The 26930-nt window shown below is 43.4% G+C and overlaps 1 protein-coding gene across 3 annotated transcripts in view; it reads right to left on the minus strand.

The window, feature by feature from the left end:
• ANKDD1A (ankyrin repeat and death domain containing 1A) overlaps nt 1-26930 on the minus strand; it is a 42991-nt gene that overhangs the window by 5045 nt on the left and 11016 nt on the right. For all 3 annotated transcript variants that reach the window (XM_034424736.3, XM_034424737.3, XM_034424739.3), the window contains 9 exons: nt 26289-26393; nt 24145-24243; nt 19506-19604; nt 18133-18231; nt 16992-17090; nt 13603-13701; nt 10166-10264; nt 6644-6739; nt 3882-4083 (listed from right to left, as the gene is read on the minus strand). In XM_034424736.3, coding sequence (XP_034280627.2) covers nt 3882-4083; nt 6644-6739; nt 10166-10264; nt 13603-13701; nt 16992-17090; nt 18133-18231; nt 19506-19604; nt 24145-24243; nt 26289-26393 — 997 coding nt within the window. The remainder of the gene's footprint in view (nt 1-3881; nt 4084-6643; nt 6740-10165; nt 10265-13602; nt 13702-16991; nt 17091-18132; nt 18232-19505; nt 19605-24144; nt 24244-26288; nt 26394-26930) is intronic.

Genomic DNA, 26930 nt, shown 5'->3' on the forward strand with positions numbered 1-26930 from the left:
TACGTAAGAATAAGGGACGCCGAGGCTCAGTGGCTAAGACGCTGAGCTTTTCGATTGAAAGGTCGGCAGATCAGCGGTTCGAATCCCTAGTGCCGTGTAACGGGATGAGCTCCCATTACTTGTCCCAGCTTCTGCCAACCTATCAGTTCAAAAGCATGTAAAAAATGCAAGTAGAAAAAATAGGGACCACCTTTGGTGGGAAGGTAACAGCATTCTGTGCACCTTTGGCATTGAGTCGTGCCAACCACATGACCACGGAGACGTCTTTGGACAGCGCTGGCTCTTCGGCTGTGAAACGGAGATGAACACCGCCCCCTAGAGTTGGGAACGACTAGCACATATGTGCGAGGGAAACCTTTACCTTTAATCTGATTTCAGAATAATTTTTTATCCCCTGAATGGGCCTCATTGTAAATGCATTGAAAATCCCAGCAAAGGGAAAGGGAAAAGACCAGACAGTTTGCATTTTGATGAGTAGAACCGGGTAAATAGGCACTGGCTGTTTTCAGATACAGCCTCTGGGCTAACAAATTGTGTTATATATATTAAGAAAAAGCTTCTGCCTTTTAATAAAATGGAATAGTTTGAAAAGGTGCCACTAGGGACCAATATAGCTGTCCTCCTACAGTATTTTTGAGTATGTCACTGCTCAAGGCTTTTGCTGAATTGCCAATGTTTGATATCTTTTTAATTTGCTGTAACTCTTCTCAATTGCTTTCCATTGGGGATTTATTATTTTTTTTTAACACTGAAAAGAAAACACTGGCTTGCATTGGAGATGATGAAGGGGGTACAGTAGTAATACCTGCTTCCCCAGAGGGTTAGGCTGGGCTCGCTCACTGATGCAGCTCTATTTCTCTTTAAAAAGCTGTCTGGGGTTGGGGAGAACAGAAAATCCAATTCAAACATGCTTCATCCAGCTTTTTTCAACATGAATAGCTGGTCACAGCTAAGCCAGCTATCTCTAATATGGGCTGGATGGCAGCCAGGTTAGAGAAATACCGGCTAGCAAAGCGGTTTTCGATTTTTACTTCTTCTTTTTTCTCGCAAACCGCTTCTTGGTTTGGTCTCCTCTCTCTGAAACAGACGCATCGTTCATATTTCATGAGATGTTTTCCTCCAGTGCTGGTCTCAGAGACAAAATGCTAGTCTTGCATTTTTAAAACCAAGGGTGACGGCTATTTTAGCCTGTCTGAAAGACCCTAGAACAGTGATGGCTAACTTTTTCCGGACCGAGTTGTCCAAAGCGTGCACGCCTGAACCTGCAAAATGCAATATGCATGCAGGTCCCACAAATGCGTCCCCCGTATGCGCCTGTTCTGCCCCAGCTACGGACCCCAAAGAACGCAGCACACACAAAGTCTGTACAAACCTTAGTTTACTAAATTAAATCAGTCTTTTTCAAACAAAGGCTGTTAATTAACTTTCTTAACAGCCTACAAGAATCCAAAGAATAAATAATCGTAATCTTACTATGGTTGGCAGAAAGCCCAGAAGCAATTTGTAGAGAACTAAGATCAAGACGCGAAGGAGAATGAACGAAGTTGTTCCCTGCAAATTGCATCGGTCGTCGTCCTTCCTTAGATAGGCTAAGGGAGTGGCCAATTAGCCCCAAGCCTTACTCTCGAGGAGACCTCCTCCTGAGGAGCCACTCCTGCCTTTTGGCAGCTCTGCGCGCCTGTGCATCGAGAAGAGGCTCCTCCTCTTCTTCCTCTTCACTTATGGGAACTTCTGGAGGTTCTGAAGGCCCTGGCTGAATCCCCACTTCTGGCACCACATCTTCTCCAGCCTCCTCATTGTCTGACTCAAGTGCCAGCTGCACAGGCTGCTGGTGCAGCACCACACCAGCCTCCTCACTGTCCGAATCAGCTACTAGCTGCACAGGCTACTGATGGGCCACAACAGCGCTCCATCTCCTGCATGCATGCCCCCCCCCCGACTCCCGTGCATGCATGGCAGAGACCCAAAGACCAGCTGGCTGGCGGGAGGCGCATGCGCATGTGCGGCGGAGCTGAACTGGGGCGACGGCTCGCATGCCCACAGAGAGGGTGCTGCGTGCCACCTTTGGCACGTGTGTCATAGGTTCGCCATCATGGCCCTAGAAGGAGTACCGAGAAGAGCAGCAAAGATGATGGAGGCCAAGCCATCGGATGAAGGATTGAAGGACCTGGGTATGACTAGTCTAACAAAGAGAAGGACTAGGGAGGATCTGATAGTTGCCTTCCAATATTTAAAGGGTTGTCACAAAGAAGAGGGAGTCCACTTATTCTCCAAAGCACCTGAAAGCAGAAGAAGAAGTAACGGGTGGAAGATCATTAAGAGAGAGAACCAATCTAGAACTAAGGAGAAATTTCCTGACAGTGAGAACAATGAATCTGTGGAACGACTTGCCTCTAGAAGTTGTGGGTGCTCCAAATTTCCAAGAAAAAACTGGAATAGTATAGGATCTCCTGCTTCAGCAAGGGGTTGGACTAGAATACCTCCAAGGTCCTTTCCAACATTATTACTCTTATGTTCTAAGAAAGTTAGACCCAGTGGTGAAATCCACTTACCTTCGTTACCGGTTTGGGAATGGGAACATGCACACTATGCGCGCATGTGCCTCAGGGGTGGGTTCTACTTACCTTTACTACCGGTTCGCAGCGGGGGCACGCGTGTGCTCTTCTGCGCAAGCGCAGAAACTTCTGTGCATGCGCAGAAGCGTTTTGATTACATCAGGGTTGGTGGGCGGAGCCTCCCACCAGTTTTACTACCGGTTCTATCGAAACGGTGCGAACCAGGGCAACCCATTACTGATGCGCCTCTTCTGCACATGGGCAGAGGGTAAAAATGGGACGTAATGACGTCCTGGCGGGTGGGCGGAGCCTCCTGCTGCCAGCACTACCGGTTCTCATGAGCCAGATGGAACCGGCCGGATAGAACCGCTGGTTAGACCCTCTTCATAATACAGATGGTCCTGGACTTACAACCATTTGTTTAGTGATAACTGAAAGTTATAACGGCACTGAAAAAAGTCACTCATGATCAGTCCTTGGATTGTTGCAGCATCCCCAGAGTCACGAGATCAACATTTGGGGCCATGGCAACCAGCATGTTTATAAGGTTTATAAGGCATCCAAAGCCAATTGTGACCTTCTCAGATGGTTTCCAACAAGCGAAGTCAATGGGTGAAGCTGGGTTCACTTAATAGCACGATTCACTTGACTGAAGTGATTAGCTTAACAATCGTGGCAATTTTTTTTTTTTTTGTAAAACCAGATATGACTCACTTAGTGTCCTCCTTGGTTAGCAGTGGAAATTCTGGTCCCAGTTGTGCTTGTAAGTCGAGGACTTCCTATAGACCTGATCTTGGGCTAAGCACATGGCACCCTTTTCATATGTTCAGGAACCACCGGAATGGAGATCTCGGTTCCTTGTCCCCGGTCTCCTACTCAGGGCTAGGCTTCAAAAATTTTAGCAAGGGGTTCTCTGCCCGGTTGTTGGGTGGGTGTGGCTATGGTGGGCATGGCCTAGTCAGCCGCCTGCTCCATGGCAAGGGGGGGGGCACTTTTGCCCTCTCCGGTCTCCGGAGGCTTTTCTTGAGCCTCCGGGAGGGCGAAAATGGCCTCCGCAGACTCCGGAGGCCTGAATTTCCAGTAGGCCCATTTTTTGCTCCAAACACGTCCTGCACTTACCTGCATCCAAAACAGGCCACTTGGGGACTCCTGGGAGGGGAGGGGTGGAGTGGGCAGGGCCAGCCAGGAGTGGGATTTGGGGGTTCTCTGAACTGCACAGAATCTTAGCTAGAGGTTCTCCCGAACCCCTGCGAACCTCCAGCAGCCCACCCCTGCTCCTATTCCTACTCAGCAGCAGTTGGGAAGAAGGTTACCTCTGTCACCTACCTGTCCACTGGTGTTCGATTGCACGGATGTGCGCCTCCGTGAATTTCCAATAATGTGCAAGTTTCTTCCACTCGTTGGCCTTGAGGTATTTGGTTGCGAGCCGCCACAGCACCGAACGGATATGTTGTGTTTCCAGCCGATGGTCTTGCTTGAAAGTTAAACGCTCAGTTATCCAGGAATCAGAGTCGCTGTTGAGGTTATCCTGGGGGAAAAAAAGATCACCATTTCCTTCACGGTTCATGTTACGAACCCAGATGCTTGTGGTTATTCAATAAATCATGGTTAAAACACCCCAAGCTTAGTGTAATGATTGAGTACAATCCCTTAGTATCACTGTCTTGTCGGGCGAGATTTGATTCCTGTAACTGCTCTTCTATAGGGGGGAAATGGAGGAGCCGTGCGGTTATTCACCCCCACAGATCCAAACATGGAATGGGTTATAATCTTTATTAATTGACTTCTAATTCTTCATCTACCTCTGGGCAGTTCACAAACCTGGTTTGCTATGGTTCATTTAACTCAGTTTTTCCCAACCTTGGCAACTTTAAGCTGTGTGGACTTCAACTCCCAGCTGGCTGGGGAAATCTGGGACATCCACACAGCTTAAAGTTGCCAAGGTTGAGAAATACCGATTTAACCACTAGGTAGGGTTTACATCGAAACCAGTAAACTATGAATTATGATTCAACATACACTGAGGGCTCAGTTCACACAATGTCCTAAACCCAAATCCCACAAACCACAATATGTTTGGCTCTGCAACCCAGCAAGACAGACACAAACTTCAGAGGATAATTAGAACTGCAGAAAAAACAATGGCTACCAACCTGCCTTCCATTGAGGACCTGTATACTGCACGAGTCAAAAAGAGGGCTGGGAAAATATCTACAGACCCCTCGCATCCTGGACATAAACTGTTTCAATGCCTACCCTCAAAACGACACTATAGAGCACTGCACACCAAAACAACCAGACACAAGAACAGTATTTTCCCAAACGCCATCACTCTGCTAAACAAATGATTCCCTCAACACTATCAAACTATTCACTAGGTCTGCATTACTATTAATCTTCTCATCGTTCCCATCACCCATCTCCTCCCACTTATGACTGTATGACTGTAATTTTGTTGCTTGTATCCATAAGATTTATATTGATATTGTTTCCTGATTGCTTATTTGTACCCTGTGACTATCATTAAGTGTTGTACCTTATGATTCTTGATGAACATATCTTTTCTTTTATGTACACTGAGAGCCTATGCACCAAAGACAAATTCCTTGTGTCTAATCATACTTGGCCAATAAAGAATTCTATTCTATTCTATTCTATTCTATTCTATTCTATTCTATTCTATATGGATTAGAGTAAAATGTCCACCAACCATAACCATTTAATGTGGCAGCCACACAGAGATTGACATGGACCATAAAGAGAGGATGTCTCCTGCCACTGCTTTTTTTTTGCTATCATATCCTTTCTCTTTCCTTCTAAAACCTCTTGGCCTTCAGTCCTCAGATCTCTTTTATCTGGTTGCTCATTATCCTGCATTTCATCTACCAGATCCTACTACTTAGATCGGCCTCTCCTCTCCCCTTCTTTCCCTCAGGCTTTCCCCACAGAAGCCTCTCCTCTCCTCTCCCTGTTCTCTTTCTCAGGCTGGCCCCATTGATCCTCTCCTCTCCCCTTCTTTCCCTCAGGCTTTCCCCACAGAAGCCTCTCCTCTCCTCTCCCTGTTCTCTTTCTCAGGCTGGCCCCATTGATCCTCTCCTCTCCCCTTCTTTCCCTCAGGCTTTCCCCACAGAAGCCTCTCCTCTCCTCTCCCTGTTCTCTTTCTCAGGCTGACCCCATTGATCCTCTCCTCTCCCCTTCTTTCCCTCAGGCTTTCCCCACAGAGGCCTCTCCTATTTTATCCCCTTCTCTCCCTCAGGCTGGCCCCAATGATCCTCTCCTATCCCTTTCTCTCCCTCAGGCATGCCCCATAGAAGCCTCTCCTATCTTATCCCCTTCTCTCCCTTTCAGGTGAGGAGTAGAATGTCTAAACTCCCAGCCCACAGGCCGGATGAGTCACATGCTGGCCACACCCATGCCCAAGTGGCAGTTGGAACAGAGTTCTTTTCAGGCAGGGAGGGGGAGTAGAACATCTAACTCCTTAGCATCAGAGCATGTTAATAATAATATAAGAAATACCAATGATCTGATGGTCATTTCGAAAAATTCTTTCTTAGCGAGCACCTAGAAGCCAAGAGGACCATATGTGCAAAAATTTCAAGTTTGTAGCCTTTATGGTTCTGGAGATTTCGTGATGTTGCATGAGTGGTATTTCACTTTTATATATATAGATTTTTACCTGTTGTGACCTTCCCAGAGGTGTTTAAATGAGATGGGAAGCCATACAGCTCAATCAATCAATCAAGTCCCTGGGCTTTTTCCAATACAAGCATGATTGTTGCCGCAAAGAGATTTCTGTCCTTGAGAAACAATTGCAGGGTTTCGGTTTCCTCTGGAGAAATTCTCCCAGTTTTGACAGAAAATTTCAACGAGTTCTTTGCATCTGACTGCATCCCACAGCTACAATTTCCTGTTTCCCTGGGGTTTTTTTCCCCTCTGCACAATTAACTGCTTATCTTTATTACCGAAAACTATTTTGTGCTCTTCCCCTTCCGCCCAGTTAATTTCTTTCCATTTGGGGCCCCGTATTTCCTCAGCCCCCAACTTCCTTCACCTCATTCGGTCACCTCAGAGCCACCAAACCAACTTACTTTCTCCCACTTGTAAAATCTGTCCGCTTTGATGATCATATCAGCCAAACTGATGTGGTTCCCACGAGCAGCTACGTCTAGAGATGTTTTTCCTTGCTGCAGAAAAAATATATATAAATCCCCTGAGTTGAACAGGACAAAACTTTGGGGCTTTTTAAAATTAATGGGCAGCAAATATTTAACTCCTGCCATATCGTGACTGTGTTTACTCCAGTGATTGATGGATAACCATCGCAGCATTTTTAGTAGAGATTTCATTTTGCCTGATGAAAAGGAAAGCGGAATCGCATTTTTGTAGCTGATGCAGTGTAAATTATTAGATACCAAATTTATACTGTGATTTTTAAAGCATGGAGGAATTCACAAGCATTTTATATTTTACTGTCGAGCTGAATGTCTATGGAGATTCTCACTCATCCAGATCATGGTTGTCCTAAAGGTGATTTTTCCAAAAGAGAACTGGACTCTCTTGGGTTTTTTCCTTGGAAAAGTTTCAGCTTCTCATCCAAGAAGCTTCTTCAGTTCTGATTGACTGGTGGGGAAAGGAAAAATTTCATGTTAATGACCAGATGACTGCAAAGAATATAAATCCTTCCATTCCCCACCAGTCAGTTAGAACTGAAGAAGGTTCTTGGATGAGAAACAAAATGTTTTCAAGGGAAAAAATAAATACCAAGAAAGTCTGATTGCTTTTTGGAAAAGCACCTTTGGGACTGTTGAGCTGAATATTTGGAAGCCAGATTCAGTAAAATCTATTATCACAGAGGATAAAATACTAAAATATCTATATGGACGGGTTTCCAGTCCATCCTGTATTGATAATGCAGCCGTGTGGGTAATTATGGGGGGGCGACATGGCGCTCCCATGTAACACCTCTCTTGCGCGAGCTGCACTGGCTCCCGGTGGTTTTCCAGGTGCGCTTCAAGGTATTGGTTCTCATCTTTAAAGCGCTCCATGGCTTAGGGCCCGGGTACTTACGAGACCACCTTCTGCCACCAATAACCTCCCACCGGCCAATTCGCTCCCACAGAGAGGGCCTCCTCAGGGTGCCGTCGGTCAAGCAATGTCGACTGACGACCCCCAGGGGGAGAGCCTTCTCTGTGGGGGCACCCGCCCTCTGGAACGAGCTACTCCCAGGAATACGACTGATCCCGGACCTCCGTACTTTCCGCCGAGCGTTAAAGACCTTCTTATTCCAGCAAGCCGGGCTGGCTTAAAATTTTAATGGGTTATTTTATGGGGAAAGGGTTTTAAAATTTAGGGAAGCCAAACTGATTTAATTCTGTTTTAATTCTTTTTAATTTTTATACTGTATGTGTTTTAAATTTTGGCTGTTCACCGTCCTGAGTCCTTCGGGAGAAGGGCGGTATACAAATTTAAATAATAAATAAATAAATAAATAAATAAATAAATAAATAAATAAATAAATAAATAAATAAATAAATAAATAAATAATTCCCTGCCGTTGAAGCAAATAACACCTGATATGATCCATTCTGGGTTCGCTCCCCAGAATCTCTCTATATTAGGCTTAGACAAAACCTAAAACGAAGTCTAGCAGAGAAGTTTTGATCTTAAGGTCCGGAAGGACAGATTTAATCCATGACATTTCTGCTACAATGGCCTCATATATCCACTATTTATTATCTTCAAATAGTGTTATTACCTAAAAGAGGCCTCACACTGGAACCCTTAGAGGCTTTGCTCTCAATGATTTTGACCAGCAGATGCAAACATTTCCCCTATCTTGTATGTACAGGTTGTCTTCGACTTACGACCACCGTTGGGGCCAGAAAATTCATTGTTAAGCATCTCGGTCATTAAATGAAGCATCCTCTGACCACAACTGATTTAAAAAAAAAAATTTTTTTTGGCCACAGTTGTTAAACAAATCACCACAATCATTAATCACATGAGCCCATTTTGCAACCTTTCTTTCATTTATGTACTACCAGGAGCTGGGTTAAGATTCTAAAATAAAATTAATACTACTCATAAGAGCAACAACAATACTACCACCAGTGGTGAAATGTAAAATTTGGTACTACCGGTTCTGTAGGCGTGGCTTGGTGGGTAGGTGGGGTAATGTGACTGGGTGGGCGTGGCCAACTTTTTTAAAAAAAAAAACTTTTAAAAGCATTTTTTCTACAACCTCTTCAGCCGAAGAGGTTGCAGAAAAAAAAGCTTTTAAAAGCCTCTGACGATCAGGCAACTCAGCTGGGATTGTCAGAGGCTTTTAAAAGCATTTTTTCTACAACCTCTTCAACTGAAGAGGTTGCAGAAAAAAATGCTTTTAAAAGCCTTTGACGATCCCAGCTGAGCCACGTGATGATCAGAAGCTTTTTTTTTTCTTTTAAAAGCATTTTTTTGGCCAAAGAAAAAAAAACTAAAAAAAAAAAGCCTCTGATAATCGCGCGGCATGGGGGTGGGCAGGGATTTTTGCTACCGGTTCTTCGAACCATCCGCCACCATCGCTATCAGATCGGGCAATCTGATCCGAACCGGGAGCATTTCACCCCTGACTACCACCCCTAGCATGAAGCTCAGGGGCATCTACTACCTAATGTCCCGAAGGAGGGTGCTATTTTTTAAAAACAGTTTATTTATATATTTTCACATTACATATATAAGTGCTTAGTGAACAGCGTATTGTCTGGATCAAATTTTTTTTATACAATAATACTTTTTCCACTCCTAATTTCTACCTCTACTATCCAACCATTTATAAAACCAGTCCCAATACACTTCTTTTATCTTCTTTTTCTTTTATTTTTATTGTCAATCTGTCCATTTCTGCACAATCCAAATTTTTTTTAATTACATCATACTCTGTAGGTGTTTCCTTATTTTTCCAGTACTGTGCAAATACAATTCTTGCTGCTGTCAAGACATGTAATATTAAGTATAAGGTCCCTTTATCATACTTTTCAGGTATTATGCCTAGCAAAAGTATTTCTGGTTTATAATCTATATGTTGTTTACAGGAGGGTGATATTTTGACTGTCTTACGTAAGAGTGTCAGGGACTAGGCCATCTGAATTTCTAGGAATAAGAAATATAATGGGGACAGGGTGTGCACTGAAAAAAATGTTTTTGTAGATCAAATGCATTACTATTAATCTTCTCATAGTTCCCATCACCCATCTCCTCCCACTTATGACTGTATGACTGTCACCTTGTTGCTGGTATCCTTAAGATTTATATTGACTGTTTCCTAGTATGATTCGATTGCTAATTTGTACCCTATGACTATCATTAATTATTGTATCTTATGATTCTTGATGAATGTATCTTTTCTTTTTATGTACACTGAGAGCATATGCACCAAAGACAAATTCCTTGTGTGTCCAACACTTGGCCAATATTGTATTCTTCTATTCTATTCTAGATCAAATGCGGGAGGCATGAGGTAAATTCCCTTTAAAACATCCTCTGTGCATTCCCATGCTAAAACCCCGTGGCTACGGCTGGCACGGGTTTGCAAAGAGGTAACATTTCATGCGTTCAGACAGCGGCATTACCTTATCGGTTAATTTTAAATTCACCCCAGCCATGAGGATCAACTCAGCAATATCTTGCCTTCCGTGCTCTGCAGCAATATGAAGAGGACTCTGTCGCCTCTGGAGGCAAAAAAGGAGAATCAGAAATCGGCACTGCAAAGAATTTGGGAGAAGCATCCGTTCTTTAGCCTTGAGATAAACCACCTTTTGGAAACTAGTTAAAAGCTTTTCCTGTAGCCTCAAGGAGGCCTTCTCTTCCATCATTGACACCTCATGGGGACAAGAAGCTCCAGCAGGAGGGAGCCAACTGACTCAAAGGGATAGATAAGAGATAAGTAGCCTTTACTGTCATTTTTCTATGTATTTCAATTCCAATGCCAAATTCCAATGTCCACTCTAGAAAGAAAGAAAGAAAGAAAGAAAGAAAGAAAGAAAGAAAGAAAGAAAGAAGGAAGGAAGGAAGGAAGGAAGGAAGGAAGGAAGGAAGGAAGGAAGGAAGGAAGGAAGGAGAAAAAAACCCACCCACCAATGTCAACATCCCAAGGAATTAGTTGCCCCCAGAGATAAGGAGAATCCAAGACCTCAGTGCCTTCTGCTGTGCCCTTAAAACCCACTTTTTCCAGCAAGCTGGGCTGGTTTAAGAAGAAATTTTTAAATGTTTTAATTGGTTTGTGATTTTTACTTTTTGGGCCAAATTTATATATATTTTAATTGTTTTTTTAATATTTGTATTTCATGTTCTTAATTCTGGCTGTACACCGCCCTGAGTCCTCAGGGAGAAGGGCGGTATATAAATTGGAAATAAAATAAAATAAAATAAAATAAAAAATAAATAAATAACAATAATATAATAGTAGCAGCATCAGCATCCAAAAGTGGCAAGTTATACAAAATGACAACAAAACTAACACACACACACACTAATCACAGTCTATCTTGAATACATAGCGGAAAAATCTTGTTAGGTGGCCCCCAATGCCAGCTCCCAATTCCTGCCGAATTTCACCCCAGAAATGAGAGACCCCTGCAATAATTCCTTGGACTTTGGGGCAGGTGCCTGAACTCAAAGGGAATTTTTCTCCAACTTGGATTGCACAACAAGGATGTGCTAAGACAAAAAGAGGTATAGGTATAAAAGTATGTATGTATGTATGTATGTATGTATGTATGTATGTATGTATGTATGTACCGTGTTTCCCCAAAAATAAGACCCTGTCTTATATTTTTTTGAACCCCAAAATAAGCACTTGGCCTTATTTTTGGGGAGGTCTTATTATTTTGGGGTGCACAGAGGAAACCAGAGGAAATGGCGGGGACTGGCTGCCTATGCATTTAAATATTTTCGGGGAGGGCTTATTTTCAGGGGAGGGCTTATTTTAGTGCATGCACTCAAAAGCCCGATTGGGTTTATTATCAGGGGATGTCTTATTTTAGGAGAAACAGGGTATGTATGTATGTATGTATGTATGTATGTATGTATGTATGTATGTATTTGTATTTAGCATTTATGAACCCATTTCTCTCAAAGAAAGAGATGTTATTTAGATATTTAATTAATTAATTGTTCAATTTTTTAATTTTTTTTTAAAATTTGATTTATATGCCGCCCTTCTCCGGAGACTCAGGGTGGCTTACAATGCGTTAAGCAATAGCCTTCATCCTTTTGTATATTTTGTATATTTATACAAAGTCATCTTATTGCCCCCACAAACTGGGTCCTCATTTAACCTACCTTAGAAAGGATGGAAGGCTGAATCAACCTTGAGCCTGGTAAGATTCGAACCTGCAGTAATTGCAGGCAGCTGTGTTAATAACAGGGTGCTTTAAACCACTGTACTACCAAGGCTCAATATTCCACTGTTATTATTTTTATAAATAATTCAAGGCGACTACCTCATTTAATACTCCCCTCTCCTCCTGACTGCTCTTCGGAAGGCCAGATGCTGAAAAGGAAACTCAAATACTTTGGCCACCTAATGAGAAGGAAGGACTCCCTGGAGAAGAGCCTCATGCTGGGAACAATTGAGGGCAAAAGAAGAAGGGGATGGCAGAGAACGATGTGGCTGGACAGAGTCAGTGAAGCAGTCGACGTGAACTTAAATGGACTCCAGAGGATGGTAGAGGACAGGAAGGCCTGGAGGAAGGTTGTCCATGGGGTCGCGATGGGTCGGACACCACTTCGCAACTAACAACAACAACTCCTCCTTTTGTCTTTACAACAACAACAACAACCCTGTGAGGTGAGTTGGGAGGAGAGAGAGGGACTGGCCCAAAGGCATGCAGCCAGCTTTCATGCCCAAGGTGGGACTAAATCTTCCAGACTCCTGGTTTCTAACCTGATGCCTGAACTATCAGACAAAGAATTCCAGCAAGTGAACTTAATTTTCAGTTTATAACCAATGGCATAGAGCTCCAAGAATATTCAACCAAGCAATGCCATCTGCAAAGACCCAGGAAGTGCCCTTTCTCTTGTCATGGCATCTGCCTTCTGGAATGAGATCTCCTTGAGATCCAGGTGGATCCTGCTCAGATGGCATTATCTTCTCCCAGACATTCATTTAAGGTGACTGTGCTATTATCTCTGTGTGTTTGTTGGGTTGTTGGCCAGAATTGCCATTTCGTTCTCAATATTTTCCTTGTCGTCTCTTTAACTTGCTTTTTTTTTCTTTCTTTCCCTATTCATATTAAATTTTATCCTCCTTATGTTCCGAGCTGCCCAGAGATGTTCCAGAGTGGAGTAGTGACTAAATCGAATAAATAATTTAATTAAAAGAAATGAAAGTGGTGCAGCGCCGAGGATTTGAAGAGAAGAGCTATGCTTCAGAGCAGGGGTGAAATCCAGCAGGTTCTGTCAGGTTCTGGAGAACCGGTAGCAGCCCCAGAGTGGGGTGGGAATGGGGTTTTTGCAATATCCTTCCCCCATGAGTGGGGAGGGAATGGAGATTTTGCAGTATCCCCTGCCACGCCCACCAAACCACGCCCACAGAACCGGTAGTAAAAAAAATTGGATTTCATCACTGCTTCAAAGCACACAGAAGCGCACACACCATCCCTTAAACCAAGCGTCTCCTTTTCCACGATTGCTTCGACCTCATTAAAATGCCATCAGTTAAGAGCTTGAGTGGTGCGGTGGCCTAGAGGTGGAGCTCTCGCCTCACAATCAGGAGGCTGTGAGTTCGATCCTAGGTCGAGGCAGATATTTCTCTCTCTGGGCACACCGGAGAATATATCTGCTGGAAAAAAAACCTCCGCCATGGCGACAGGAAGGACATCCAGCCAGTAAACACTCAGCTCCATTCAGTTGCCCAGACTCCACCCTGCAAGGGATTATGGGGTCGTTAAAAGAGGATGATGATGATGATGATGAATTAGATGAAGAGCTTGCAAGTACTCTAATCTGCTGCCAAATCTTCGTTAGATCTTAAACACATTGGTTACCATAATTTAAAAAATCTTACATTATCAGGAACATCAAGGTCACATTCAGCATCAATGAGAAGTTTGACAATGGCTGGGTAGTTCCGTAGCACCGCAATGTGCATAGCTGATGCATTTTGCTGCGGGGGGAAAGAAAAGCAGTGTTAATACTTGGAGCATTGAGCAAATCTAGGCTTCGAAGTTGCATTCTGCCGATTGGAAAAACCCATACTGGAACTTCATGCAGGTTGCCATTATTTGCTGACCTTGGTTGCATAATGTAGGTAGTCCTTGACTTACAACAGTTTATTTAGTGACCTCTCGAATTTACAATGGCACTGAAAAAATGATTTAGAGCTGTTTTTTTACACTTATGACCATTGCAGCCCCCCCATGGACACGTGATCAAAATTTGAATACCGTGTTTCCCCGAAAATAAGACCCTGTCTTATATTTTTTTTGAACCCTGAAATTGGCACTTGGCCTTATTTTCGGGGAGGTCTTATTATTTTGGGGCACGTGGAGCAAGACGAGGCTCCCCTTGCCATCTTACCTGATTTCCAGCTCTGTCTCCCTAATCCTAACCAGAGAAAATGGTGGGGACCAGCTATGCATGTGCTTAAATATTTTCGGGGAAGGCTTATTTTTTTTTTTTTTAAATTTGATTTATATGCCGCCCTTCTCCGAAGACTCAGGGCGGCTTACAATGTGCTCAGCAATAGCCTTCATCCTTTTGTATATTTATACAAAGTCAGCTTATTGCCCCCACAACTGGGTCCTCAATTTACCTACCTTAGAAAGGATGGAAGGCTGAGTCAACCTTGAGCCTTGGCGAGATTCGAACCCTGCAGTAATTGCAGGCAGCTGGTCTTAATAACCAGCTTAATAACAGGGTGCCTTAAACCCCTGTACTACCAAGGCTCAGGGGAGGGCTTATTTTCAGGGGAGGGCTTATTTTCAGGAGAGGGCTTATTAGGGGAGGACTTATTTCGGAGGAGGGTTTATTTTCGGGGGAGGACTTATTATCAGCGGAGGGTTTATTTTCAGAGGAGGGTTTATTTTCGGGGAAGGGCTTATTTTCGAGGAAACATAGTATTTGGCAAATGGTTCATATTATTTATGACGGTTGCCATGTCCCAGGATTATGTGATCACTTTTTGTGGCCTTCTGACAAGCACAGTCAGTGGGGAAGCCAGATTCACTTAACAACCATGTTATTGTCTTAACAACGTCAGTGTTAAGTCATATTTAACAAATATGGCAAGAAAAACCACCAAATGGGGGCAAAACTCACCTAACAAACGTCTCGCTTAGCAACAGAAATTTGGGGCTCACTAATGGCCGTACGTTAAAGACTAACTGTATCTGGCTTTCAGATTGCTGCCTAAAGACAAAGAGTTGGCCATCCTTAGCTTAACACAGCCCTTCCAATTTCTTCCTCTTGTTTTATTCATCGGTCTCTTATCCTTTTCATCCTGGCAAGACTAAAACAGGGCAAAATTCACTTAATAATTGTCTCGCTTAGCAACAGAAATTTTGGGCGCAATTGTGGTCCTAAGTAGAAGACTACCTATACATTCTTCTCGGCCATGGGGAGAAAACAGACCCAGATGACTAATTCAGAAGACTCAGCATTAATCCCAAAGTACCGTATTTTTCAGAGTATAAGACGCAGCTTAGTTTTTGGGGAGGAAAATAGGGGAAAAAAAAATCTGCCTACCAGGTATTCATCTGGCTAGCGTTCATAGTCTGGTCAGCTTCAGCACATTAGTTTGCTGGTTTTTATCCCCTGTTTGAGGATAAAAAACAGCTTCTAAAGCACAACTGATCTTTGGAGAGAGAAGCAATGAGAAAAGCAGGCAAACCACAGAGATCGCTTCACTCGCTAGCGCCTCCTTAGGGCTAAAAAAAAAAGTTCACAGCTGAGAGTCGGAGAGAGCGGGGGAAGATCGCTTCACTGAAAAATGCTTCTAAAGCACAGCTGAGAGTTGGAAGGAGCAGGCAAAGCACGTAGATCGCTGGCTAGCACCTCCTTAGGGCTGAAAAAAAAAAAGCTTTGAAAAAGCTACATTCAGAGTATAAGATGCACCCAAATTCTCAGCCTCTTTTAGGAGGGAAAAACGTGTGTCTTATACTCCGAAAAATACGGTACCCCACAAATTAAAACAATGCTCTCTGGTCAGTTGTGAATGCAGTGAGGTTAATGGTCTTCTCCTTGTCCCAAGACAGAGTTAAAGTCATAGAGAAAAGCCCTGGGAAAAATTTCTCTAGAAACGCCATCTTGATTGCTGTTGGGTTCAAACAGGACAAATGCAAACAATCCGTCCTCAGACTGGTTTATTCAATAATAAACTTTCCTTCCACACCAAAATGTGGGAGATCTTTCGTCAGTTGTGCCCCGCAGGTGGGAGAAACAGAAAGAGGAACCAGACCTTGCTTTGACTATAAATAGGGCTTCCAGTTCATACTTGGCAGATGCTGCTGAGTTTCTTTTCTTTACGATGTTCCTTGTTCTTGTAATAATCTTAACGCATCTCAGAGCTGCGTCCCAGAATCATTGCACACGCAGTGTTGGGTTCAGGGGTGAAATTCAATTTTTGTTCCTTTTCAGTTCTATGGGCGTGGTTTGATGGGCGTGGCAGGGGAAGAATATTGCAAAATCTCCATTCCCACCGCACTCTGGGGCCAGCCAGAGGTGGTATTTTCCGGTTCTCTGAACTACTCAAAATTTCCACTACCGGTTCTCCAGAACCTGCTGGATTTCATCCCTGGTCCGATTCTAATAGTAGCCAGAAGTCTGACACTACTGGAGTTCTCAGCTGCCAATCCTCTGGTTGTACCAGGGGATGTTCCAGATAGAGGTAGGGTAGAATAGCAATAGTAATTGCACTTAGAATTATATAATGCTTCATAGGGCTTCCCAGCCCCCTTTAAGCAGGGGTCAGAATATTGCCCCCCAACAATCTGGGTTCTCCTTTTACCGACCTCGGAAGGATGGAATGCTGTATCAACCTTGAGCCCATTAGGATCGAACTCCTGGCAGTCGGCAGAATTAGCCTGCAATACCGCATCCTAACCACTGCGCCACAATGGCTCCTATGTGATACTTCGAAGGGAAACCCAGCTGAACTCGGAGGATGTGCCCATTCTCTCTATTTGGAGCTATAGCAATAGCAGTTTATAGCCCTCTCTAAGTGGGTTACAGAGCCAGTCTTTTGCCCCCCAGCAATCTGGGTCCTCATTTTACCGACCTCGGAAGGATGGAAGGCTGAGTCAACCTTGAGCCTGGTGAGATTCGAACTGCCAAACTGATAGCAGTCGGTGATCAGCAGAAGTAGCCTGCAGTACTGCATTCTAACCACTGCGCCACTGCGGCACTTATGAAGGTATGAAGATATTCTGGTTGGAGATGATGAAATCAGTCACTTACGTAATTCAGAGCATCTGTCAGGATTCCTGCACCAAGGAGGGTTTTGGCCATGTCTACATAGCCATTCAGTGCAGCATAATGAAGGCAGGTCATTTTTTTCTGAAAAAAAAATCAGGGGGACATCTTCAGGCAACGCAAGCTCACAAAAATCTACTACAGCTAGTTCTTTACCTATGAAAGAACCATTTATTTAGTGTCTGTTCAGTTACAACGGCACTGAAAAAAGTCACTTATGAATGTTTCTCATCCTTATGTCCGTTCTGGCCTCCCCATGATCAATGGGGGTATAGAAATGATGCAAATAAATAGATAACTCTGCTAAACAACTAATTCCCACAACACTGTCAAACTATTTAATAAGACTGTATTACTATTATTCTTCTCATCCTTCCTAGTACCTACTTCCTTCTGCTTATGACTGTAACCTTGTAGCTTGTATCTTTACAATTATGTTGTTTTATTTAGTTTCCTAGTATGATTTATGTTTTTTTTAATTTTTTTTATTTTTTAAACAAAACATAAAACAAATCCATCATCTATTACAATTGCAAACAGTGTGTCAGTCGGTTACAAATCTTTTGTGCTTCATCCCCATATTCAGAATTTACTAATTATCTAATTTCTCATATTGTCAAATCAACATCCTCATTTATCATTTATTTAACTATGGCTTTGTCGCTTCGAAAAAAATATTTTCAAGTATTATATTTATAACATTCATTTCATGTTTCAAATTTCATTTCCATGTTTTATTATCTAGCCATTGATACTAGTATGATTTATGTTGATTGCTTATTTAGTATCCTATGACTATTACTAAGTGTTGTATCTTATGATTCTTGATGAATGTATTTTTTTATGTACACTGTCTAATCACACTTGGCCAATAAAGAAGTCTATTCTATTCTATTCTATTCTATTCTATTCTATTCTATTCTATTCTATTCTATTCTATTCTATTCTATTCTATTCTATTCTATTCTATTCTATTCTATTCTATTCTATTCTATTCTATTCTATTCTCTATATATTCTATTCTACATACTATTATGATATATATAATATATTCTATTCTATAAATGAACAAATAAATATTCCTCCTATATGTCTTGACCAAATCTTTCGAATCAACTAACCATACCTGCGTTTGGGCATTGACTTCACAGCCAGCTTCTAGAAGCAGATGGATACAATCATTGTGTCCTCCCTCAGCAGCTAAATGCAGGGAAGTCATCCCTTCCTGGAAAAAGACAGGAAAAATAAGCCCTGGTTGTCCTTTTAATGCATGAGAATTAGTTCTCACACAGTCAGGGAAACACAACATAGTAGCATATCTACGAGAACTGCAAAACAGCCTTCTCAGGAAGAAGATGGAATGGGGTAGTTTTGTTGTTTTTATTAGTTGCGAAGTCATGTCCAACCCATCGCAACTCCATGGACAACATTCCTCCAGGCCTTCCTCTACCATCCTCTAGAGTCCATTTAAGCTCACGCCGACTGCTTCAGTGACTCCATCCAGCCACCTCGTTCTCTGTCGTCCCCTTCATTCGCCCTCAATCCTTCCCAGCATTAGGCTCTTCTCCAGTGAGTCCTTCCTTCTCATTCGGTGGCCAAATTATTTGAGTTTCCTCTTCAGGATCTGGCCTTCTAAAGAGCAGCCAGGGTTGATCTCCTCTAGGACTGACCAGTTTGACCACCTTGCAGTCCAAGGGACTCGCAGGAGTCTTCTCCAGCACCATAGTTCAAAGGCCTCAGTTCTTTGGCGCTCAGCCTTCCTTATGGTCCAACTTTCACAGCCATATATTGCAACTGGGAACACCATAGCCTTTGACTGTACGCACTGTTGTTGGCAGGGTGATGTCTCTGCTTTTTAGTAAGCTATCTAGATTTGCCATAGCTTTCCTCCCCAGGAGCAAGCGTCTTTTTGGTTTAGGATTTTAGTTTAGGGGCAGTTTAGGATGATGCAATCTGGAAAGACAACTAAATAGAAGAGAATTTCTGTAGCTCAGGGTTGAGCTGTGAAGTTTTGGGTGCTCTCTGGGCTTGTTTGTTTTCGTGAAGATGGTTTGCTACCTCACCAGGTTACATCTTCAGTTGGGTCCTTGGTTCTCTCTGGGCTTGGTTGTTTTCGTGAAGATGTTTTGTTACCTGACTAGTTTAAATCTTCAATAAAGTCCTTGGTGCTCTCTGATCTTGGTTGTTCCTTTGCCAATGTTTCGTTACCCAATCAAGTAACATCTTCAGTGCTAGCTCTGGAGAAAACAACCAAGAAACATCTGCAAGAAAACAAACAAGCTCAGAGACCACCAAGAACTAAACAACAAACAAACAGTTGTTTGTTTTCACAAACAACTAAATCATGGCAAGGGGTCAAGATAAGGATGACTGTGTTATACACCTGCCTTATGTTATGTAGCTTGCTTTGTCTATTACTAAAATTCAAGAAAAAGAGTTGGCATTAAATTTCCATGTTTCCTAATTGGGGGGGGACATATTTTTCTGTTTTATACTCACTGCATTCTTGTCATCTAGGTCCACACCGACTTCTAGAAATTTCTGTAATACATCTGCATGTCCATTCATGGCTGCCAAATGAAGAGCTATGTTCTTCTCCTGCAAACCAATATGACATTCCACATTAAATGAGAAGAGTCCTCATGGGGATCCATGGGAGAACAAGCAGAAATCTTCCTCTAACACATTGTTTAGAATTTAGAATAACAGAGTTGAAAGGGACCTTGGAGGTCTTCTAATCCAACCCCCTGCTTAGGCAGGAAACCCTACACCACTTCAGGCAAATGGTTATCCAACATCTTCTTAAGAACTTCCAGTGTTGGAGCATTCACAACTTCTGGAGGTAAGTTGTTCCACTGATTAATTGTTCTAACTGTCAGGAAATTTCTCCTTAGTTCTAAGTTGCTTCTCTCCTTGATTAGTTTCCACCCATTGCTTCTTGTCTTGCCTTCAGGTGCTTTGGAGAATAGCTTGACTCCCTCTTCTTTGGGGCAGCCCCTGAGATACTGGAACACTGCTATCATGTCTCCCCTAGTCCTTCTTTTCATTAGATTAGATATACCCAATTCCTACAGCTGTTCTTTATATGTTTTAGCCTCCAGTCCCCTAATCCTCTTTGTTGTTTTTCTCTGCACTCTTTCTAGAGCCTCCACAACGTTTTTTACATTATGGCGTCCGAAACTGGATGCCGTATTCCAAGTATGGCCTTACCAAGGCATTATAAAGTGGTATTAACACTTCACGTGATCTTGATTCTATCCCTCTGTTTATGCAGCCTAGAACTGTGTTGGCTTTTTTGGCAGTTTCTCAACCTTGGCCACTTTAAGTTGTATGGACTTCAACTTCTTCAAAGAAGAGCAACTAAGATGATCAAAGGCCTGGAGACTAAACCATATGAAGAACAGCTACAGTTTTTGGATTTGGCTAGTCTAAAGAAAAGAAGAGTTAGGGGGGGACATAATAGCAGTATTTCAGTATTTGAGGGGCTGCCAGAAAGAAGAGAGGGGGTCATATTATTCTCCAAAGCACCAGAGGGCAGGATAAGAAACAATGGTTGGAAACTAATCAAAGAGAGAAGCAACCTGGAATTGAGGAGAAACTTCCTAACAGTGGGGACAATTAACAAGTGGAACAGCTTTGCCTTCAGCAATCATGGGCCCTCCATCAATGGAGGTTTTTAAGAAAAGACTAGACAGCCACTTATCTGAAATGGTATAGGGTCTCCTGCTTGAGTAGGGGGTTGAACTAGAAGATCTCCAAGGTCCCATTCCATTCCATTCCATGTTCTATTCTATTCTATTCTATTCTATTCTATTCTATTCTATTCTATTCTATTCTATTCTATTCTATTCTATTCTATTCTATTCTATTCTATTCCATTCCATTCCATTCCATTCCATTCCATTCCATTCCATATTCTATTCTATTCTGTTCTGTTCTGTTCTGTTCTGTTCTGTTCTGTTCTATTCTATTCTATTCTATTCTATTCTATTCTATTCTATTCTATGCAGGTAAGTGCAGGGCACGCACAGAGGCTTGGGGAGTGCAAAAAACGGGCCTACAGGAAGTTCAGGAAGGGGGCCTCTGGAGGAGGGCCTCCAGAGCCTGGGGAGGCCATTTTTGCCCTCCCGGAGGCTCAGGGAAAGCCTCTGGAGCCTGGGGAGGGCAAAAATGTCCCCCCGCCATGGTGCAGGAGGCTGACTAGGCCACACCCACCCAGCAACTGAACAGAGAACCCCTTGCTAAAATTTTTGAAGCCCACCCCTGGTAAAAAGGGAGGAGGGTTTATAGGGAGGAGGAGGAGGAGGAGGAGGAGGACTGTTGGGTCCTTATTGGTCTCTGAGCTTATTTCCTTGCAGACATTTCATTACCCAAATTAGGTAACCTCATCAGTGCTAGTCAACGCTCTAGCGCTGATAATGTCGCCTAATTGAGTAATGACACATCCGCAGGAAAACAACCCGGCTCAGAGAACAGCAAGGACCCCACATTTCAACCCTGAGCTACAAATATTCTCCTTTATTAAAAAACAAACAAACAGAGAAAGGAGGGTATTTCCAATTTATTTCTTGTGCCTTTTCCCAAACTGAGTTCTCTTTTATTTTTCACTTAACAGTTCTCAAATACTTTTTATTAAGATCATCTTTATGTTCCATTACGGCAGTAATGCTAACTCCCCAAAAGGGCCATTTGGTTTTATACACTTCTGTTTTTCGTGGCGGTGAAGCCCAAGAGGGCAGTACGGCTACATCTCGCTGAATTGGACATCCAGTTATGAGGCCACTGCCATATCCCCCAGGGAGGTTTTGTATATAATTATTACTTTTAAAACTATTTTTTCTACAACCTCTTCAGACGAAGAGATTGTAGAAAAAATGCTTTTAAAAGCCTCTGACGATCCCAGCTGAGTTGCCTGATCGACAGAGACATTTTTTCTTTTAAATGCCTCCGATCAGGCAACTTGGATCGTCAGAGGGATTCAAAAGAAAAAAAAGGGTTTTTTTTCTTTTAAAAGCCTTTGATGATCCCAGCTGAGCCGCACAATCATCAGAGGCTTTTATTTTTACTTTTAAAAGCATTTTTTCCGCCGAAGAGGTTGTAGAAAAAATGCTTTTCAAAGTTAAAAAAAAGCTTCTGATGATTGTGCGGCTCAGCTGGGCATGGGGGGGGGGAGGGGTGGCGCAGGGATTTTTGCTACCGGTTCTCCGCACCACCCACCTCCATCGCTACCGGATCGGACGATCCAGTCCGAACTGGGAGCATTTCACCCCTGCGCTAAATAAATCAATAATTATAGCAGGGATTTCTATTGCTTGGAAGCTGAATGGCTCACAAAGAGATGAAATCCAGGAATAATTCTCTTCCTTGTACATGTGAACCTGGACTTTGATCAAACTCTGAATGATTGTTTGATTTGTTTATCTCTAATGGTACACACACTCAATCAGCCTCCTGAAGGTTCCATTGTAGATGTGACTTGTTTAAGCACCAGAAAACAGAGCTATACATGTCTATTTACACAATTTATTTGCCTTCTATCATACCAAGCCTCTCCAGGAGGCATACAACATAACAATACCTTTTCTAAACTTTATCTATATATATAAAAGCCAATCACTCATCACGAAATCTCTAGAACGATAAAGCCTACAAACTTGAAATTTGGCACGTATGTTTCTCTTGGCTTCTAGGTGCTCACTAAGAAAGGATTTTTCGAAATGACCATCAGATCATTAGTATTTCATATACAGTATTATATTCACACGCTCTGATGCTAGACGTTCTACTCCCCCTCCACACCTGAAAAGAACTCTGTTCCAACTGCCAGTTGCCTTATATTAACACGCTCTGATGCTATCCCTTCGCTAAACCAGGCATGGGCATGGCCAGCACGTGACTTATCTGGCCTGCGGGCTGGGACATTCTACTCCCACTCTCCCTCTGTTCCAACTGCCAGTTGCCTTATATTAACACGCTCTGATGCTACAGATTACACATTCTACATTAAGTTTCAGGCTTTAAGTGTCAATTGATGAAGCCCGAGCACATAGTTTCGTAGCGAAGCACAGGTGTCCAGCTAGTAATTCAATAGAGCTGGCTGCAGCTAACACAGATGAACCACAGTTCCTTACCTGTATTGTTCTGGCTGTTAATGTTTAAGCCACCCAAAATCATTTGCAGACAGATGGGTTCTATATTAAATACGGCAATAAGCGAGCCAGTTTAGTCTTGTGATTAAGATGGGATTAAGAGGTGATTAAGGGTAAAAACTGGGAGACGGTGAGTTCTAGTCTCCCATCTTTCGGACAAAGTTAGCTGGGTGATTTGCGGACAGTCATCCTTTACTCATTTGTTTTTGGAGGCACTGGTCTACCCATTTATTTTTGCAGGCACCAGTCTACTCATTTGTTTTTGGAGGCACTAGTCTACCACCACACTGCCTTTTAACACTGATCAGCTGTACGGCGGCCCTTTGAAGCCCCGTGGCAAGAGTTTAAACAGTTTTTTTTCCTTCTAGCCGATCAGCTGGGACTCGGAGGCAGCAATAGATTGGGGGTGGGGCCAAATAAAAGGTAAGAATAACGTGGGGGGCGGGGGGGGTGGGGTGGGGAGTAGAACTGGTTCGGTGACGTCATATTGTCACCTCTACCGGCTCGGCGGAACCTGGTGGAACCCACCACTGGGCCTCGCCCACCCCACCCCTCCCAGGAGTCCCCACGCAGCCTGTTTTGGATGCACGTAAGTGCAGGGCCCGTGTGGAGGCTCGGGGAGGGCAAAAAACAGTCCTACCAGAAGTTCGAGAAGGCTGGAAACTGGCCCGTTTCTGGCCACTGGAGCCTGGAGAGGCTGTTTTCGCCCTCCCGGAGGCTCGAAGAAAGCCTCCAGAGCCTGGGGAGGGCAAAAGCGCCCTGCCATGGTGCAGGAGGCTGACTAGGCCACGCCCACCATGGCCACGCCCACCCAGCTACTGGGTAGAGAACCCCTTGCTAAAATTTTGGAAGCCCGCCTCTGCTTCCAAGCCTGTTTTTCTGTTAATTGTGGAGCGCATAATCAACGTTTATGAGAAAGATAGAAAGCTGGAGGATCCAGAAGATTCCTAGATCTTTGACAAGACAATTCCCAACTCCTTTTTGCAAACCTTGTCTTTGATGCTGTGAGAAGAGCCTAGGCCCAGCAGAAACTCCACCACCTCCAGCTGCCCCTTCTCTGCAGCCAGATGAAGGGCTGTCCTGCCCATCTTCAAGGAGAGAAAGAGGGGGGGGGGAGAGGGAATGGGGGAGGAAGAGAAAAACCAGACGGTGATCATTGCATATAAAGGTAATCCTCGACTTGCGACCACAACTGAGCCCAAAATTTACGTTGCTAAGTGAGACATCTGTTAAATGAAATTTGCCCCATTTTACAACTTTTCTTGCCACGGTTCTTAAGCAAGTCACTTAACTGTTGTTAAGTTATCAATACGGTTGTTAAGGGAATCTGGCTTTCCCCAGGACAATGCAACCGTCATAAATATGAACCAGTTGCCAAGCATCTGAATTTTGATCATGTGACCACGGGGGGGGGGGATGTTGCCATGGTCGTAGGTGTGAAAAAATGGTCATAAGTCACTTTTTTCCAGTGCGGTTGTAACTTTGAACGGTCACTAAAAAAACCCTCTTATATTACCTGCATTTAATGTTCGTGTCAATGAAAGATGATAAAATGGGCTTGAAGGAATTTTGCCTCAAGAGGCCTTTTGCTCCGAGCAAAATATTAGCAACCGATTCAAAGCTGATTGTTTTGTTTTAGCTTTGGTTCTGGATAACAGTGGAATGGTTTGTCATCTGCCTTCAGAAATCGTGGGTGCTCCATCACCGGAGATTTTTAAGAAGGGGCTAAACAGTCACTTATTTGAAATGGTATAGGCCAGGGGTGAAATCCAGCAGGTTCTGACAGGTTCTGGAGAACCGGTAGCAGAATTTTTGAGCAGTTCGGAGAACCGGCAGTGGAAATTTTGAGTAGTTCGGAGAACTGGCAAATGCCACCTCTGGCTGGTCCCAGAGTGGGGTGGGAATGGAGATTTTGCTATATCCTTCCCCCAGGAGTGGGGAGGGAATGGGAATTTTGCCGTATCCTTCCCCTGCCACACCTACTAAGCCATGCCCACAGAACCGGTATTAAAAAAATGTGGATTTCACCACTGGTATAGGTTCTCTTGGTTGAGCAGGGTCTTCCCTTCCAACTCCTATTCTATTTTCTATTATTTTCTATTTATTTTCTATTTTCTATTATTTTCCGTTTTCTATTATTTTCTATTTTCTATTATTTTCTATTTTCTATTCTACTCTATTGATAAGAGAGGAAAAGTTGGAAGTTTTCAAGCTTTCTAAGCCTCAGAGATTCTTTCCACATTGGGAAATTAAAACCTCTAGGTGTCTGCCGTGATAGCCAGTATATCACAACGCTGAGATTTAGTTGCAAGATTTGATGTTTTTGTTAAAACGACCAAAGCAGCATGACACCATTATGGTGCCAGATATTGTCCTTTCTGTACTTGTGTTGGATATCATGATGCATACATGATGGATATCATGATGCATGCAGTCCTGGCCGCAATAGTTTGCCGATTGCCCACTCCCCATAGATGCAACTATGGCAAAACATTCTGGAAAATCTTTCTGGCCTTCTGATCAGCCAATTGGAGCCCCAACATTAGGACACATTTAGCAACACTGCCCTGTGGCCAAGCATCAAATGAAACAGTCTATGGAAGGTGATCCTTTTGGTCTGATGGGGCCTTCTGGAATTTTGAGAAGGTGTTGAGGGTGCTCTCAGAAAACGGCCACCAAGGAAGACGTAACCAGTTACAAAGTTGGAAGTGAACAGAAATATCCATCTGGTTTCATATTAGGAGCTCCAAACTACATAGGCCCACCCAATCCCAATTTTACCATTAAATCCTGGTTTAATAAATAAAATGTCTTATTGGGCAAGAAATGTGTTGGGGAGGAGGAGGAGGAGGAGAAGGAGAAGGAGAAGGAGAAGGAGAAAGAGGAGGAGGAGGAGAAGGAGAAGGAAGAGGAGGAGGAGGTGGAGGAGGAGGAGGAAAAGAAGGAGGAGGAAGAGGAGAAGGAGGAGGAGGAGAAGAAAAAGGAGGAGGAGGAGGAGAATTTATGGATACATTAGAACTTAAAGGCACCATATTGGGGATCCCAGAACAAAATGATGGCCTAATGGGATCTATCAGCCTTCCCAGTTCATCTAACTGGGGAAAGGGAGTCTACACACAGATTAAAGGTTTACCTTATCTTTCTTATCCAGCCACACATCTTCCAGATCTTCCACGATGAACTTCATCAACCTGAGATGACCCCTTTGGGCAGCACAGTGTAGGAGGTTGTGGCCATTCTGAAAAAAAAAAAATGAGGATGAGGGATTCAAGGTATGAAGGAATAAATCAGCCACCTGCCCCATCTTGGTCTTCAAGTCCCAGATAACACCCCCGTTTAAAGCTGGAACCTCTAAGCAGGAATGTCCTCCTAGGGAAAAGTCAGAAAAGTCAAGATGGAGGATAGTAAGGTTGAGGCCCCTCCCATTTGGAATGCTGATAAAAAGGAGGTGGGGCTTCAATTACGCAATTGCAGCAGACATTTTAACTTTTTAAAAAATCTCTCTGTCCCCCAGGGGTGAAATCCAGAAGGAAATTTTGAATAGTTTGGAGAACCGGCAAATACCACCTCTGGCTGGCCCCAGAGTGGGATGGGAATGGAGATTTTGCAATATCCTTCCCCCAGGAGTGGGGTGGAATGGAGATTTTGCAATATCCTTCCCCTGGAGTGGGATGGAAATGGGGATTTTGCAGTATCCTTCCCCTGGAATGCGGAGGGAATGGAGATTTTGCAAATTCCTTCCCCCAGCAGTGGGGTGGGAATGGAGATTTTGCAA

This window comes from Pantherophis guttatus, chromosome 13 (genome assembly GCF_059756535.1).
Source record: "Pantherophis guttatus breed Tessera chromosome 13, ASM5975653v1, whole genome shotgun sequence".
Taxonomy (NCBI): domain Eukaryota; kingdom Metazoa; phylum Chordata; class Lepidosauria; order Squamata; family Colubridae; genus Pantherophis; species Pantherophis guttatus.